The following is a 17,806-nucleotide window of genomic DNA, read 5'->3' on the forward strand; positions in this document are numbered from 1 at the left end:
TGTACCCAAAGTCTTGCTCATTATAAAGAAAACTAAAGAAACTTGGAAAACTGTTAGGGGCAATTTATTGCAGTTTGAATAAATCTAAAACAAAGGTTAATATTGTAGCAATTTACTGATATATACAAATACATTGGGATTTACAATTTTACTAATTAAAAAACCTCTTTGTTTAGATCTTCCGTCTCTTTCAAGAAGCAGAAGGTAAAAACAAACTTCTGCGAACTGTGGCTGGTGGGGGGATTGAAACAATTGGCAACCTGAGAGCTACGTGGGATAAATTTGAATTAATGATGGAAAGTCATCAGCTTATGATAAGAGAACAGGTAATTTGGGGTGAATTGTAAACATTCTCTCCCTTGGCTTACTTTTTTCAGTTGTGCATGAACATCTTTTGATTCTGTCAGGTGATTATGTAGGGATGATAATGTTTTTTCAGCTGGAAGGCAGTATTTCCTTGGGGGCAACTTTCCAGGGGCCACATGCCAGTGGTGGGCAGGGACTGGAGGCAAGAGTGGGGAGAGCAACACATGTAAATTTTACCTGTGTACATTAGGCTATTTCCTGCACACCCTCACACCCCCCTTTCTAGTCTTCATCAAGCAAGAGTTGTTAACAGAATGGGAGAATAGCCTGCTGGATCAGGCCAGTGGCCCATCTAGTATAGCATCCTGTTTTCCAACCAGATGCTTGTGGGAAGCCGGCAAACTGGGCATGAGCAGAACAGCGTTTTTCTTACCTGTGATTCTCAGCAACTGGTATAACATTCAAGGACATGCTCAAGCCAGGCAAAAGTGCTCTGCATGTGAAGCAGAGCTGTAGAGAGAGTTGCAGGGAACAGATAGAGAAGTCTGGAGGCCTGTATTTTGTCCTCAGGCCTTCAGTTCCTGACCCCTCTGATAGTGTAACTTTGGTTTAGAGGGCCATAATGCTTTTGCCAGTACAGTGGTACCTTAGTTGTCAAACCTAATCCATTCTGGGAGTCCATTCGACTCCTGGAACTGTTCTAAAACCAAGGCATAGCTTCTGATTGAGTGCAGGAAGCTCCTGCAGCCAATCGGAAGCCACGTCGGACGTTCGGCTTCCAAAAAACATTTGCAAACTGGAACACTTACTTCCGGGTTTGTGGCATTTGGGAACCAATTTGTTTGGGAGCCAAACCATTCGAGAACCAAGGTACCACTGTAGAGTGTTCTGGACTGCTCAACATGTTTTGCATCAAGATTTTGGATTTTGGCAATTCTAGTTTGAATAATAGCCACTCTAATATGTCTGTAATGCAGTATTAGGCAGATTGATAGCATCTGTCTGCTTTTAGTATAAGCTTTCCAAGGAAAGTAGTAAGATTTTCATTTTAAACCCCACTCTTTGTTCTTTAGATTGAAGTGATGAAAAGTAATGTGATGTTGCGTATTCATACATACTTTCAAGAGCTGGAGAAGTTTAAAGCTCGCTGGGACCAGTTAAAACCCAAGGATGATGTAATCGAAACAGGTCATCATGATTTGCTGCAGAAGAGTGCTGAGACCATAAAGGAAAAGAAAATTGAGTTTGATGAACTTGAGAACACAAAACAAAAGTTAATGTATGTTTATTTCTCCATATGCATGAATATATATATTGCCATACAAGTGGTGAGGGGGTGGAGGGGTTAGTGATTTGTATTTGTTATTATGTATTTTGTGTTTTTTATCTTGTATTTGTATGTTGTGAACCGTCCTGAGATCTACGGATGAAGGTTTTAATAAATATAAACAAATAATAAATAAAATAATAAAGTCTTGTAAATACAATTTTTGAAAGCAAGCTAGACAATATGGAGCAGAATATAACCATGTATAAAGTGTAATTTCCTGAAATGGTCAATTCTGTGTCTTATAATGCTTAAATAGCAAGGCAATATATGTAGTAATTATGATAATGTTGGAATGGAAAGATCCTAAATTTTATTTAGCTTTGCGTAAAAGATATCTTGTGAATGCAAACATCCACATTAGCAGAACCTTAAATTGTTCACCTGGCCAGGATACTATTGTTGCCTAGAGAACTTTAGTTATGTAATAAAAATACAATGGCCCAGTTAATGGTTTGAGAGCAGCTGATATTTCAGCATTGTTGAAACCATGTGGACGGAAACCCCATTTAGCCCAGTCTGAGCTCTTTAATGGAAGAGGGGGATATAAAATTTTATCTGGGATTCAATTTTAACATTGCCATGTTCTTTTCCTTCAGCAATGACTGCTGTCACTTTGAGTTAGAAGAGCCTGATTTCTCTTTAGCCGATGAAATACGCAGAGACATTGAGAGCTGTGCAGAAATTTGGGCATTATATGAACAATTCCATGAAGGTTTTCAAGAAAAAGCCAATGAAGACTGGATTACATTCAGGTCTGTCTTTTTTCTGAACTGCTGGCATTCCTTGGTTATAACAGTAGTTGACCCATTGTAAACTTTCTTTGACACGTGTTCCATTGCAGAAGCAAGACCTACTTGTTTGAAGAATTCTTACTGAACTGGCATGACAAACTGAGAAAGATTGAGGAACACACTATAATGACTGTGAAGTTGCAGAAAGAGGTCGACACATACAAAGTAAGGTGCTGAATTTAAAAGGGGAAGAAAGCAAAAAGGATGTATTGGAATACTTTGTACAAAATTTATCAGAGGTGTTTTTATATATAAATGTATATTTGTTTATGGAGGATTAAATTCAATAGTTGTGCAAGAAGAAGGTTTTTCATATTAATTAATTTTTTAACCCACCCGTTCTCGCAAAAGGAGCTCAGGAAGATAAGGAATTGTTCTGCCATGTAGAAAGTTAGATAAATCTTGAGCTTCCTTCCAGATTTTAGTAATACTTTGCATGCATATAACTTAAGTATTTAGAAGAAGAATCTAGTTATGTGTCTGAATGTAACAATGATATATTAAAACGAGGTAGACTCATACATATACATTTATTTATTTATTCCCAAAGATGACACTTCCTGTCTTGAAATATGTTAGAGGAGAACATCTGTCACCAGATCATTGGCTGGACCTCTTTCGTATTCTTGGTCTTCCCAAGGGTACTAGTCTGGAGAACTTGGTGTTTGGAGACCTTCTAAAAGTGGCTGATGTGATCGTGGAAAAAGCAGCAGAACTTAAGGCAAGAATCACTTTTTAAAGTTGTACTGAGAAGCAGAAAATTATGTGGAGCAGTTACTTGGCTATCAAAACATTTTTGTAGTTTCCATTCTTTTGTGGTGCTGAATGGAGGGCATGTGGTTCAAGGTTGCCCTCTAGTGTCCAAAGCTGGGAAACACAGTTCATTCTCAGTGGGTCACTCTCTGGATCAGAGAGACGTGGGTGGTGCTGTGCTCTAGTCTAAACCACTGAGCCTCTTGGCCTTGCCGATCAGAAGGTCGGCGGTTTGAATCCCCGTGATGGGATGAGCTCCCGTTGCTCTGTCCCAGCTCCTGCCAACCTACCAGTTCGAAAGCATGCCAGTGCAAGGAGATAAATAGGTACTGCTGCGGCGGGAAGATAAACAGCCACATGACCCAGAAGGCTGTCTGTGGACAAGCGCTGGCTCCCTCGGCCTGAAAGCGAGATGAGCGCCGTAACCCCATAGTCGCCTTTGACTGGACTTAACCATCCAGGGCCCCTTAACCTTTACCTTACCTTCCTCTCTGGATCATACAATCATAGAATTGTAGAGATGGAAGGGATCCCGAGCGTCATCTAGTTCAACCCCTTGCAATGCAGGAAACTCAACTAAAGCACCTATGACAAATGGCCATCCAAAGTCAGACCATTGGTCCATCTAGCTCAGCAATTTCCTGTCTTTTGCCTGGAGCAGGTGTGTGTGTGTGTGTGATCTATTTTGTGGTCCTGTTTTTCTAGTTGTGTGAGTGTCTGCTGCTTGGAGGATGAGCAGCAGGTTTCAGATTCCTTTAGATCCTTTCCTGACACCTAAGTTAGTGGAAGGAGAGTGGAGTGATAGAACAGAAGTGGAGGAGCGTGTTTCTCCCAGATTGTTTCAGGAGGCTCACTGTGTGAACATAAGAAGATCCTGCTGGATCAGGCTAGTGGCCCATCTAGTTCAGATGCCTGTGGGAAGCATGCAAGCAGGAATTCAGTGCAGCAGCATTCTGCTCCTCTGTGATTCTCAGCAACTGGTATTCAGAGCCACATTGTGGATTCCATAAGATTCATGGCAGTGGCTGTTGTGTGAATGAAAAGAAGGCGTTTGTCATAGAATCTTTTATTTGCAATGTGTAGCTAGTTCCATAGTGTTTGATTTTTTTTAAAAAAAGATAATCTTGTATTGATTAACAAATTATATTTCATAGCTTGTCATTTGTCTGAAATCTCTTTTTGTTTTTAGTTTGCCTATAGTAGAAATGAGAGTCAAACATTTGCTTGAATGTGATTTGTGTCTGAAAACAGGATTTGAACAGTCGGGCTCATGGCGAAGTCACGATCCGAGAAGCCCTGCGTGAGCTCGAGCTGTGGGGAATTGGAGCTGTCTTTTCATTGACAGATTATGAAGACAGCCAGAGCCGGAAGATTAAATTGATTAAGGACTGGAAAGACATTGTCAACCAGGTTGGTGACAATCGCTGCCTCCTTCAGTCACTCAAGGACTCTCCATATTACAAAGGTTTTCAAGATAAAGTTTTTGTTTGGGAGAAGAAACTTGCTGAGCTGGATGAGTATCTTCAAAATTTAAATCAAATTCAGAGGAAATGGGTCTATCTGGAACCCATTTTTGGGCGTGGAGCTTTACCTCGTGAGCAAGCCCGCTTCAACAGAGTAGATGAAGACTTCAGGTCAGTTTTATACTGCACAATGTCTTTCAATCCAAATATCTCAAAACATGCTTCAGAATGAAACAATGCAAAAAAGTATGCAAAGCTTATTTTAATCTCATGCTTTTTCATACCCAGGAACAGAATTAATAGTTTTATAACATGGATGCAACTGCAGCAATCATTTAGGAATTAATCTATGACCTTTCACATTATAATGACATATTTTTACCCCTCCCCGTTTTTTAAAAAAGATCAATATTGACAGATATCAAGCTTGACAACCGCATAACATCTTTGAATGCTCGAGCAGGAATAAGAAATGCCTTGATCACTATTCTTGACCAGCTTCAGAGATGTCAGAAATCCTTAAATGAATTCCTGGAGGTAAACATTTCTAATCTAATAGTGAGCTGACATAGATGGAGTCAAAATAGGGTCACTGAGAAACAAGAAAGAACGTGGTTGTGCATCCCAAGGATTGTAGAAGTAGGGAAAAACAGAAGCAACCTAAAAGGACAAAAAACAAAAACAAAAGACCCAACAGCCCAGTGAGGATTGAGCAAGTCCAGTTGCTACAGGCTGGTGAATGTCGGGGGCAGGGGGGGGCATGCAGAAAAGCAGGCTGCATGGAGTAGCCTCTGATTCTATTAGATATATATTATTTAAAAATAAATTGTTTTGGGTATTGTATTAACACAAACTCCTGAAAGTGTAGGAGAGGCAATTGCAGCATCAAATAAATGCAGCATATAACAAGCAGAGAGGTGCTTGCAGCAATCTATAAGAATGGGTGGGCTGTACATACTGTACGTTGGTGCACGGATAGCAAAGTTAAAAGTACAGAGCTATGCCTATTTTCATTTATTAAAAAGTGTGGGATATGATATTAGCATTAAAATTGGAATGAATTCATCTATTTTGAAACAGGAAAAGCGCTCTGCATTTCCTAGATTCTATTTTATTGGGGACGATGATCTTCTGGAAATCTTGGGACAGTCTACCAATCCTTCTGTTATTCAGTCTCACTTGAAGAAGCTTTTTGCTGGTAAGTTGAGACATTTCATTGCTTCAGGATGCCACGTGAGAAGCAATTCATGTATAAAACAATGTTGTGTACAAGGGTTTTACAAGCCTGCATATATCTAGGAACAGTTGGGAGTCAGTTCTTAGTTTCCTGGCAATAGAAGCCTTCAAAGCACCTTTAGTTACAATCACCATCGCTTTCAAAAAAAAGAGAGTTCCTTTTTAGCAGCTGATATGGAAAAATTGGAAAATGCTACAAGTATAACCCCTGATCCACAGAATGCTGATGAAAATCTTTCCTCGGGGTCTTGCTTTTAAAAAATAATTGTCTTGTCATTTATGCATGCATGCATATACCAATGATGAAGCATTTAATAAAATTATGTCATTAATTATAAACACATTTATTTAGATTCTGAATCCTCTCTTATGAAACATAGTATTGTAGTATAAAAGCTTCATTGTAATCTAATAACATGGAGTAGATTATACTTCATTAACTGAATATTATGTTGTTAATTAACAGGAATTCATAGTGTGAGCTTTGATGAAGAGTTTAAAAACATTGTTGCAATGAAATCTTTAGAAGGTGAAGTTGTACCTTTAAAAAACAAAATCCTCTTATCAAATGATGTTGAGGTAAGAAAGTAGATTCCGAACATAATAACACAAGCTGGGAGAAGTAAGTGAGATTTGTGATGTTTCCTTTTATATTATTTGCCAGGTTTGGCTAAACAAACTTTCTTCGGTGATGAAAGAAACATTGAAACAATTACTGTGTGACTGCGTAACTGCTGGGAAAAGAACTCAGGGTTCAATTGATCCATCACTTTTCCCCTCACAGGTAGTTTTTCTTCCTTCTTTTGCAATACGGTAGTTATTAAAATTGTTTAAGGAGAGACTGCCTTTGGAGAAATATCTGACTTGAAAAGAAATAATATTTTTGTGCACTTTGAATTAAAGCTAACAGGCTGAGATTAACAGATAGTTGTATTGGATTTTATTCATTTATCTTTGAAGGCCAGGCACAGTTTTGGTAGAAAATTCTGGTAAAGGTGGGAACACGTTTGTTTGTTGGAACACTGTATTTTTAAGAAGCACAATAGTAACTGAAGCTTCATCTGGACCGGCTTTAAATAATATTTAATGGAAACCTAAAAGTTAAGGGCATGACCATAAACTTACTGCGCTGCTACCTTCTGTTCCCAGAACCCCAGCAGACCCCAGGCAGGATTCAATTCTCCTGGTTTTTGCAAACAACTCCCAGTGCTTTTGTGAGTGGTGCAGTGAGCTACAACCGCTTGCAGCCAAGAGCTGCCTGTTTGAGTCACTTTACTCCAGGCTGAGTAGTGGGTGACTCTTACCAATCACTTATGGTGCCTGTAGCATGTAGCTGTTGCATAGCAGCTCAATCGATTCTTTGAACCTCCAGATTATTACTGTCTTCAAATAAATAATCATAACCCTTTATTTCCATACAATTTTTTTTGAATGATTTAGTCCCCTTTAGCTGGGACTAAGCCCCATTGAACTCAATGCAATTTGCTTCTTAAAAAACATATATTGGATTGTTAACCAGCTACTTGAAGAGCTCTTTGCTTATTAGTATGTTTTAGCAGAGGAGTAGTGTGGATTTTGCAGTTTGCTTAACACTGAATAAAGTACTGAATACAGTAGTAAGATTTGTTTAAGCATCTATCAATGAATACATATAAATTCATTCTTGCTTATGAATATTGTTTTCCCAATAGATTATTTGTTTAGCTGAACAAATTCAGTTCACAGAAGATGTTGAATGTGCAATCAAAGAGGGTAATTTGCAACAGTTAGAATTAGAACTGATGGCTAAATTGGAGCATTATACCAGCATAGACACTAATACAGAAGATTCAGGCAATACAGGTATGAAAGAGGATTGCAATGCCTTTTTTCCCCAGGCTTGAAATTATTTACTCATAACTGAAGCGCACTTGCTGTTACTAATTATATTAATAATTTCATCCCCCTAATTGTACAATCGGAATGACGGCTGGAATTTTGTGTGGTTGTACCCATTTTGACTGTAATCCAGAACTGCTTTGTATGTGATTAATGCATAGTATTTCATTTTGACTGCTCCGTATTACAAAGGTATCACAGTGGCTTCCAAAATAGTATAAAACAATATATTAGAGAGAGAAATTACAACTGAACCGTTAACATTATCAATGAATTGCCAAATATCATCAGTGAACTATGAAAGCATTGCAGGTCAGCCCATCGTAGCATTTTGATTTGCCTAGAACACCCAGAAAGACTGCTAATTTCAAAGTCCAGGTGGGGGGATACAGGATTCCTTGTGCATGTAAGGTATCCTCAGGTGGTACTTACGCTTCCCCAAGGGAAGCATTTTGTCCTAAAAGGGAAAGTTGGTGATAATAATAATAATTTATTTATACCCCACCCTTCCCTTAGAAAAACAGCTTAAAAATAGCATAAGCTACAACATAAATGTAGCATCGCCAGGGCTAACTGGCCAAGTTAGTCCTGCTAGGGCCAGCAAGGAAACCAGGGAAGAGCTTCAGTGTGGGGTCTCAAGTGTTTCTTCATAGAAAAAGGGAAGGAAAAAAGAAATGAAGGGTCAGGCTAGATTGAAGGCCAGGTGGAATAGCTCTGTCTTACATGCCCTGCGGAAGGAGATCAAGTCCTGCAGGGCCCTAGTCTCGTGGGACAGCGCATTCCACCAGGTCGAAGCCATCACTGAAAAAGCCCTGGCCCTGGTGGAGGATAATCTGCCTTCTTTAGGGCCCGGGACCCTTAAGCTATTACTATTCATGGACCTTAGGGTCCTCTGCGGGACATACCAGGAGAAGCGGTCCCCTAAGTACGAGGGTCCTAGGCCAGGTGTTGGGGTGGTAGTTCTCAGTGTACTGAGTGTACTGCTACCTCATCTGTTTATCACATCCAATAATTTTAGGTTAAAAATAATGGATATGACTTTTGGGCATCTGCTGGGTGAGAGGTTTGATCCTCTAATAATCCATTTGAATTGGACGTTCCAATGCTAACTGTAATGTAAACCATTTAATGTATACCATAAGAGTAGCTGGGGAAACCCAGCCAGATGGGTGAGGTATAAATAATAAAATTATTAAAAATTAATACTATAAGACAAGCCACTTGGCAAGCTGCTTGCTCTTCTAAATTCAGATCCTAAAAAAATTACATCTTCTGTTAAATAGTTATATTGTATACAATGGGTGACATTGTTATACTCTCCCCCCCTTTGTTACATTTCATTTGTAAGAGTAAATGAGAAGCTTATGATTGGATAAAGCAAGATAAATAAGAGGCTAATATAATTGCTTTTAAACTTTTAATGGTCTGCTTAATGGTCTCCTGGAAATAATATTTATCTTCAGAATCTGGGATCCTTGAGCTGAAGCTTAAAGCTCTTATTCTTGATGTTATTCATAACATTGATACTGTGCGGCAGCTAAATGAAGCCCAGGTGCAGAGCAATGATGACTGGGCCTGGAAGAAGCAACTCAGATTTTATCTAAAGAATGAAAGATGCTACATTCAAATGGTGGATGCTGAACTCCAGTACACTTATGAGTACCAGGTACTGTTCTCATTTCAGTTTCAAAATTTATTGCTGGATCTCCTAATAATGCATTTTTCTTGCATTCAGAAATACTACTGCTTTCCCCATCCCTCCTTCACAGCACATTCCATATTATTTAAGGGGAGTAAAAACTATAGTCATCCCTGCTCACTAGTTGAAGCACTTGAAACACTTCCTGACTCCTATATCCCAGAATGAATGGATACCGGTAATAATTTTCATTTGTGTTTGCTTTTGATAACATGGTCCCCATCAACTGTAATAGCCATTTTTGTTTAGCTTTTTTCAATCATTTACTGTCCAACCATATGACATACATAAGGTACCTCTTTCACTTCATGGTTTCTTTACTTCCATGGCAAGCTAACAGATTTGTGGGAGTCTTCAAGAAAGATAGACTTACGCACATTTGCATGGTTTCCCTCATATCTGGCAAGCATAGATTATTACTTATTTGGAGTTTGCAGTTCTGTTTTCTATTTTACATCTGTACGATTGAGCTAGGATTGTAAATTTGATCTTACTGTGCTGGGTGATAAGATATGTTTCTTTATGTCATTAGGGTAATTTGCCAAAGCTTGTTTACACACCATTAACTGATAAGTGTTACCTCACGCTTACCCAAGCTATGAAGATGGGCCTTGGAGGGAATCCTTATGGTCCAGCAGGAACTGGCAAGACAGAATCTGTAAAGGCTCTGGGAGGACTACTTGGAAGACAAGTTTTAGTTTTTAATTGTGATGAGGTAAGGTAGCATATTCAATTCAAAGTCCTGGTTTTGGTCTTTACAAACTACTGCTGCTTTATTTTTAATGCTATATTTTTGCAAGTCCCTTTTGAAGTCAGGTTGTGAAAAGCAAAGTAAAATTATCCTGAATTAACAATAATTTATAATGTTTTTGTAGTAATAAATATAACAATGTTCAGACAGTATTTGCCACTGCCACAGACCTCTGCGTGTGACGAAATCAAGAGTGGGTCTTGGGCTCTCATGTTTCCTTTTGCTCCCCCAGTGCCATCTCTGATTCCTTGTAAGCATGTGAAAGAGAAACACAGAGCCAATATTTAAATTAAGGCAGAATCTCCTAGTTTGTGTGCTATCTTCTAGTGACAGGAATTGAGTAGGAAGTATGCAAAACCTGTGTGCAAACTAGTCCCCCCCTCCATGCATGAGGAGTGGGAGAGGGAAGCAATGTCTGAATAGGCCCTAATGTATTTTTCAAATACCATTACTCCCCCCTTCAGTGTATTTATTAAAAATTTTCAAATAGGAAAGTGAATACTGAAGGCTCCATATCTTAACTAACATTCTTATTTCAAGGGCATTGATGTGAAATCTATGGGGAGAATATTTGTTGGTTTAGTGAAATGTGGAGCCTGGGGCTGTTTTGATGAGTTCAACCGGCTGGAGGAAGCTGTTCTGTCTGCTGTATCTATGCAGATCCAGACAATTCAACATGCTTTAAAGAAACACCAACCTGTGTGTGAGTTACTTGGAAAGGAGGTAAAGTATGGTATTTTATCCTCTTTTACAACAGTTCTGCCATTTTCTTTATTTTGGGTTATGTACCTTGTCTGTTCCTGTACTCTTGCAGTGACACCCTAATCTGTAGGATCTTGATGAGTGAAGGAATCATCCTTGGAGCCCATCTACTTTTTTTCTTTCTTCTAAATTTCTTATGAAACCCCCTTTTTTCCCTTGAGAAAAATGTAAAGGTCAAAGAATTGTCCTAACCTTAGACTAGTATAATTCGAAGGATTTTAGTAATTAGAATTTTCAGCTTGTTTGTGTCAACAATTATCTTTAGAAGCTTCTCGTAAAGAGAAAGAACATAAAAACTAGATAGATGTTTAAAATGTATTTGTTTGGCACCAGTGGATCAGAGCAATTGCCTCTTTAGTACAATGTCCTGTTTGGGTCAGTGGCTGGTGCCGGTGCTTCAAAGGAAGATGTGAAGAAATAGCTTCAGGGTAGAGTTGTTTCTTGCCATTTCTGGCAAATGGGGAATGAGAATACATGGGGAAATGGTCACTTTGAAAAATAGTCATTAGATATACAATTGTTTCTTAAGTCCCTTATGAATGCATTTTTTAAATGTCAGGTTGAAATGGATCACAACTCTGGAATTTTTATCACAATGAATCCTGCTGGAAAGGGCTATGGAGGAAGGCAAAAATTGCCCGACAATCTCAAGCAACTTTTTAGGCCCGTTGCTATGACTCGGCCTGATAATGAACTCATTGCAGAAGTGATTTTATATTCAGAAGGTTTCAAAGATGCAAAAACTCTGGGAAGAAAATTAGTGGATATTTTTAATTTGGCAAGGTAGGTGTTTTATTCTATCTCCAGGCAGTCCATTTAGGAAATATAAACTTTGGCTCTTTGGGATGCATGCTAATTCTTTAATATCACCTCATATGGTACTTTGCTATTCCTGAACACTAAAAATCTTAAGGGGGAGAAGTCATGGCTGTGAAGCATTCTTGTGTTCTTGTTTTGATCTATCTTAGCATATTAATTTAGGGTAGGTACTATGAGCTGGAAGACCCAGGTTCAAATGCCAGCCCATGCATCAATTTCCTGACTGGCTTTAGGAAAATTACTGACCTACATCTACTTCCCCAATACAGTGGTACCTCTAGTTATGAACTTAATTCGTTCTGGAGGTCCGTTCTTAACCTGAAACTGTTCTTAACTAGAGGTGTGCTTTCGCTAATGGGGCCTCTTGCTGCCACTGCGTCGCCAGCACACGATTTCCGTTCTCATCCTGGGGCAAAGTTCTCAACTCGAGGTTAGCGGAGTTTGTAACCTGAAGCGTTTATAACCTGAGGCGTTTGTAACTCAAGCTACCACTGTACAAGCATAGTAATGCCGACTAACTTTATAGGGCAGAGGTGAGGAACCTCCGTCAGGGGCTCCTGTTTGGCTCATGAGGCCGTCCTTTTGAAACCACACCTACCTGTCAATTAACTGATGTCACCTTGATGTCAGCTGATAGGTGGGATCAGCTCAGTTTAGCTGCATGTGGTAGTTCCCTGCTCATTGACTGATGTGGTGGTGTTAAATCCTGCTAGGTTTGCTGCTGATACCAATTCCATTCAGGGAACTCCTCCACATAGCTCAACTCCACACCCATCAGGGGATGGATGAGGTTAAATCCTGCTCTGTAACTATCTCCCACACCCTTGCTGACCAACATTGAAAGGGGGGGCAGTCCACCCAACTGTCAATCACCTGTTGTCATTAAGATGATTGGCTGGCTCAACCCTCTGTCAAAGTTGACCCATGCAGTGGGGGGAGATAAGAATCTGGTCCCACAAGCCAAAAAGGCTCCCGACCCCTATTATAAAGTTATTGTAATAATTACAACTGGCAGTCGGATTGGAGACTCTTGTTAATGAGGGATATGGACAGAGAAAGGAGCTGATTGCTGGAGATTAGAGAGAGAGAGATTTGTGTGAAAGTGCTGTTGAATGTCTCTTAGCTATGCTATTAGTTTCGTTTTCCAGCTGCTCTTTCTTTTAATCTCTGTAGCCATTGAGGCAGAAGGCACAGAGTGACACAGCAAATTAAGATTATTATGTGCTTTGACTTAATAATATACCATAGTTAATGCAAGCTGAGCTTCATAATCCAGTTTCAAACTATGGTTTCAGATGAACTGTAGTTAGTGAGCCTAGCCAGTGGCCTATCTAATCCAATGTCTTGTTCTCAGTGTCCAGCCAGATACCTATGGGAGGCCCATATCAGCATCTGAGCACAACAGCACTCTTCCCCTTCTGTGGTTTCTAGCAACTGGCATTCAGAATCCTAGAACCATGGAATAGTTGAGTGGGATCCTGAGTTCATCTAGTGCAGGAATAATAGAAGCATACCACCTCTGACAGTGGAGTTAAGTTGAACTAACCATGGTTTAATGTTGAGTTCTAACTTAGACCCTGGTTCTGCATCTCTGCATTACTCTATTAAAGCTTTTGATTTCTTCACAAGTACTAAAGGGAAGTAGATCAATGATTGTTCATGGAGAAAGCATTAAAATATGACTCTTTTTTTAAAAAAAAATCAGGGAACTCTTGACACCTCAGCAGCATTATGATTGGGGCTTGCGAGCCCTGAAGACTGTTCTGAGGGGATGTGGGAACCTTCTTCGACAGCTGAAAAAAAATGGAATGAAAGAGACAGGTAAAACTTAGATGTTGTCTTTCTTTATATATTTATATGACTTCTCAAAATCAAGCATTCTGTTTTTGTGGGAATCTTTTTGTCAGCAGATGTGAAATCCCCACCCCCAATTAGAATCCTGCAACTCACCCACAGTCATTGGAATAGCTGGGGCCAGGTTCACACAGAGGTGATGTATTACCATGGCTGCTGGTAATGCCCACATTGATCTCGATTCCTAGTTCCATTCTCAGGAACCTACCGGTAGTTGCTTCAAATAAGAGCCAAAGTTGGATGCTGCTTCACAGTAGTGTATTATCTAACATGGCTGCAGGAATCCTAATGTCTTTTGAAGTCATGGGGAAATAGCAAAAATAGGAAGTTTGTTGAATCTCTGGCGTTCTGTCAAGCAGGTTTAAAGAAGGTTAAGGGGTGATATGATAGCCATGTTCAAATATATCAAAGGATGTCATATAGAGGAGGGTGAAAGGTTGTTTTCTGCTGCTCCAGAGAAGCGGACACGGAGCAATGGATTCAAACTACAAGAAAGAAGATTCCACCTAAACATTAGGAAGAACTTCCTGACAGTGAGAGCTGTTCGGCAGTGGAATTTGCTGCCAAGGAGTGTGGTGGAGTCTCCTTCTTTGGAGGTCTTTAAGCAGAGGCTTGACAGCCATCTGTCAGGAATGCTTTGATGGTGTTTCCTGCTTGGCAGGGGGTTGGACTGGATTGCCCTTGTGGTCTCTTCCAACTCTATGATTCTAAATATAAGCAGTAGACAGTGCTTGGCACAGTGGGTTTGCATTAACAATTAGCTATTTTTTCTGAGTTGTTGAGCTTGTTGTTAAAAAGACCATAGCTTTCTTATGAGTTGTGGCATAAACCTAAGAATTAATGTCTTCACCACACTGCTGAATATTTTCATATTCAGTGTATCATGTAGCTCTTATCCTTTTGTGACTGAATTTTCATGTGAAATTTAAGGCATTACAAATCCACCACCTGTAGGGATTGCATTATCTTGTGATGCTAGAAACCAAACTAGTGTGCTTCTCTTACGTCTTGAAGCACAAAGAAATTAAATTGTATCCTCTTATCCTTTCTCCTATGTAGTTAATGAAAGCCATATTGTGGTCCAAGCATTGCGACTCAATACGATGTCAAAGCTTACATTTGCAGATTGTGCACGGTTTGATGCATTAGTTAGAGATGTCTTTCCTGGTATTGACTTCAAGGATGTAGATTATGCAGAGCTAAATAATGCTTTACAAGAAGTCTTTGAGGAGGCCAATTTGCAAATTATATCTACTCAGGTAAGTATCAACTACAGCCCTAACTGATACTGAATACCTTGAGTTTGGTCTTTGCCTAAAAGTCTTAAGAAACTTATAGTGAATCTGTTGTGGTTATATAAATTCTAAAGGGGGGGGGTGGAATCTTAATTCCATAGTTACTGGAAATATGTTTGCGGTTTATATAAATGAATATATGCAACATGTATATATGTAAAATCAAACATAAAAATCTTTTACTAAGGTACATTTTAATAAGCTTCATTGATTCTTGTGGCAATTATTCTTGCAAACCTGTAAGATTAGAGTCAAAATAATTTAGGACGGTTCTTGATCTGATCTGAATTGCTTAACACAAAATCCCTCCATGCAATTTTAAGACACTAAAAGCAATGATTTTGTTCCCTAATTGTGTGAAAGAAGCATCCAGTTGTTTTTTCACATTGCTCAGGAAAACGGTACAGTTGAACTAATTTTGTGGTCTAGACTTGGTCAGATGACTCCTTCCATGGGTGTGTGTGTGTGTGTGTAATTCTTTTTTTTTTCTTTTTCTTTTTTGCTCTTAAGTGTTTTTAGGTTGCAAACAACCCTGTGATCGTTATTTGCAACATAAAAATTACCTGCCTTAGCCCAGGACAGAACTGTATTCATGGTCTCAAACCACTAGGTACCTTTACTTACTCACTTTTTATTGCTGATCAGTCATCTCCTTTCCCCCTCATATAGTGTCCTCTTTTAATCCAGATTTTTTTTTTGGGGGGGTGTTCTTTTGTTCTCTCTCTGCTATTTTTCTTCTCTTATGGTTTCCCTCTTTCAAAATGAACCCTGCAAAAAGAAAAAAGGAAGCATACTGTATCCAGTTCCCACCCTAGAGATCAGGTTAGATAGGGCACATTCCACACTATTGGATGCCTCTCCCACTGTAAATGGATAAAGGAACATGGGGTCCTGGCTTTGAAGTTTCATTCTGGTTTGGGATGAATGAGGCATCCAAGGCACACTTGGCTATAACCAATGGCTAGCACTTTATACACATAGCAACTAGGCTTTACTTGGCAGAGAGCCTTGACTTGTGCCAGTCCCCTGGGAGGCAGGATGAGGGACCAAGGTTCTGTTCTCAGGTGTCATTATCTAATTGGCTGTGGGTATTCCTTAGTCTTTTATTTTAAGCTTGGCCATGAGACAGAATTAGGGAGCTATCATCTGATCTGGACTAAATGGCATAACCTGGTTACATGTTCCTTTCTTCCTTGGGTCGTGAGATGAGTTAATCCAGAATATCAAGTGCCTTGTTCACCCAAAACTGAAAGGAACCAGTACTTGATGTTCCTTTTTGTTTTTAACAGGTGAACGAAAACTTGAAAATGTCTTATTGTCTGCTCCTTATTTGTTTGAGGGATGGCATCTGTAAACATTTATCCTGTGTTTTATCCTTCTACTTTTTCTTTTTGGTAAAGATCAAGAAAGTTCTGGAATTGTATGAGCAACTACGCCAGAGAATGGGGGTAGTTATTGTAGGGCCAAGCGGCGCAGGCAAATCAACCCTCTGGAGAATGTTGAGGGCTGCACTTGGGAAAGTTGGCAAAGTAGTGAAACAATATACCATGAATCCCAAAGCCATGCCTCGCCGCCAGTTACTGGGCCATATAGACATGGACACCAGAGAATGGTCTGATGGTGTGCTTACAAACAGCGCCAGACAAGTGGTACGTGAACCAGCAGGTACGTCTGTGAATTAGAAACCTTGGCATTCATAAATAAGGAGTTTTATTTTTAGACCCCAATCTTGATTACTCTGAAATAAGACACACTGTAGGTATTAAAGTGTGCATAGAATTATAATTCTAAATTATATCACCGTAAGAGGAGCTGTGTTACTATGTGTGTTTACTTACAAGACACTAAGTAAATAAGAAAATGACTATGGCAACAATAAGAATTGTTTGCATTGTAGCCATTTATATAGAGCATGTGGTTAGAGAGAGCATATTCATCCGGCTTCATCTAGTTGTTTGTTCATACATGCAGTTACACCCATTGGAATTCCTCAGAATTTATACTTGTCATCCCCTGTATCCACTCCAGTTGCAAATGTTAAAATAAATCTAATTTGAATTCCTACTGAAAAGTGACTAGTTTGAGATACAATGTTTTGTTACTGTTTGTAAATAGATGTTACTTCATGGATAATATGTGATGGTGACATAGATCCAGAGTGGATTGAGTCTTTGAATTCTGTCCTTGATGACAACCGTCTACTTACTATGCCCAGCGGAGAAAGAATTCAGTTTGGCCCAAATGTTAACTTTGTTTTTGAAACCCACGATTTGAGTTGTGCTTCTCCTGCCACAATATCTCGTATGGGGATGATCTTCCTAAGGTAATTTGACATTTGACATAGATGTGCATTATTTAAATAAACCTTTTAGCTGCCATTCAAAAAACAAATATAAGAAGAAGAAGAGTTTGGATTTGATACCCCGCTTTATCACTACCCAAAGGAGTCTCAAAGCGGCTAACATTCTCCTTTCCCTTCCTCCCCCACAACAAACACTCTGTGAGGTGAGTGGGGCTGAGAGACTTCAGAGAAGTGTGACTAGCCCAAGGTCACCCAGCAGCTGCATGTGGAGGAGCGGAGACATGAACCCGGTTCCCCAGATTACGAGTCTACTGCTCTTAACCACTACACCACACTGGCTCTCCAGTGACTTCTGGGCTTGTTTGTAGGGCGTCACAAGGGGGAGGGGGGCGGCGCGCCCTGGGTGCCATGTCTGGGGGTCGGGGTGTCGAGGATACTGCCACCGGCCATACGGCGTTTGAGTGGTTCTGGCAGCAAACTGCTACGTACAACACACGCGTGGTGTTGCACGCATGCGCTATACGTAGTGATGCTGCACATGCGCTGTACATAGCGGTTTGCTGCCGG

At 39.7% G+C, this 17,806-nt stretch overlaps 1 protein-coding gene across 1 annotated transcript in view; it reads left to right on the plus strand.

The window, feature by feature from the left end:
• DYNC2H1 (dynein cytoplasmic 2 heavy chain 1) overlaps positions 1 to 17,806 on the plus strand; it is a 139,761-nt gene that overhangs the window by 21,759 nt on the left and 100,196 nt on the right. Inside the window, exons 21-39 of the mRNA XM_033146197.1 lie at positions 177 to 326; positions 1,380 to 1,585; positions 2,233 to 2,388; positions 2,478 to 2,592; positions 2,978 to 3,148; positions 4,432 to 4,814; positions 5,048 to 5,180; positions 5,724 to 5,841; positions 6,346 to 6,458; positions 6,544 to 6,663; positions 7,571 to 7,721; positions 9,221 to 9,423; positions 9,989 to 10,171; positions 10,748 to 10,930; positions 11,529 to 11,752; positions 13,494 to 13,609; positions 14,702 to 14,901; positions 16,338 to 16,602; positions 17,053 to 17,260. Coding sequence (XP_033002088.1) covers positions 177 to 326; positions 1,380 to 1,585; positions 2,233 to 2,388; positions 2,478 to 2,592; positions 2,978 to 3,148; positions 4,432 to 4,814; positions 5,048 to 5,180; positions 5,724 to 5,841; positions 6,346 to 6,458; positions 6,544 to 6,663; positions 7,571 to 7,721; positions 9,221 to 9,423; positions 9,989 to 10,171; positions 10,748 to 10,930; positions 11,529 to 11,752; positions 13,494 to 13,609; positions 14,702 to 14,901; positions 16,338 to 16,602; positions 17,053 to 17,260 — 3,398 coding nt within the window. The remainder of the gene's footprint in view (positions 1 to 176; positions 327 to 1,379; positions 1,586 to 2,232; positions 2,389 to 2,477; positions 2,593 to 2,977; positions 3,149 to 4,431; positions 4,815 to 5,047; positions 5,181 to 5,723; positions 5,842 to 6,345; positions 6,459 to 6,543; positions 6,664 to 7,570; positions 7,722 to 9,220; positions 9,424 to 9,988; positions 10,172 to 10,747; positions 10,931 to 11,528; positions 11,753 to 13,493; positions 13,610 to 14,701; positions 14,902 to 16,337; positions 16,603 to 17,052; positions 17,261 to 17,806) is intronic.

This window comes from Lacerta agilis, chromosome 4, assembly GCF_009819535.1.
Source record: "Lacerta agilis isolate rLacAgi1 chromosome 4, rLacAgi1.pri, whole genome shotgun sequence".
Taxonomy (NCBI): domain Eukaryota; kingdom Metazoa; phylum Chordata; class Lepidosauria; order Squamata; family Lacertidae; genus Lacerta; species Lacerta agilis.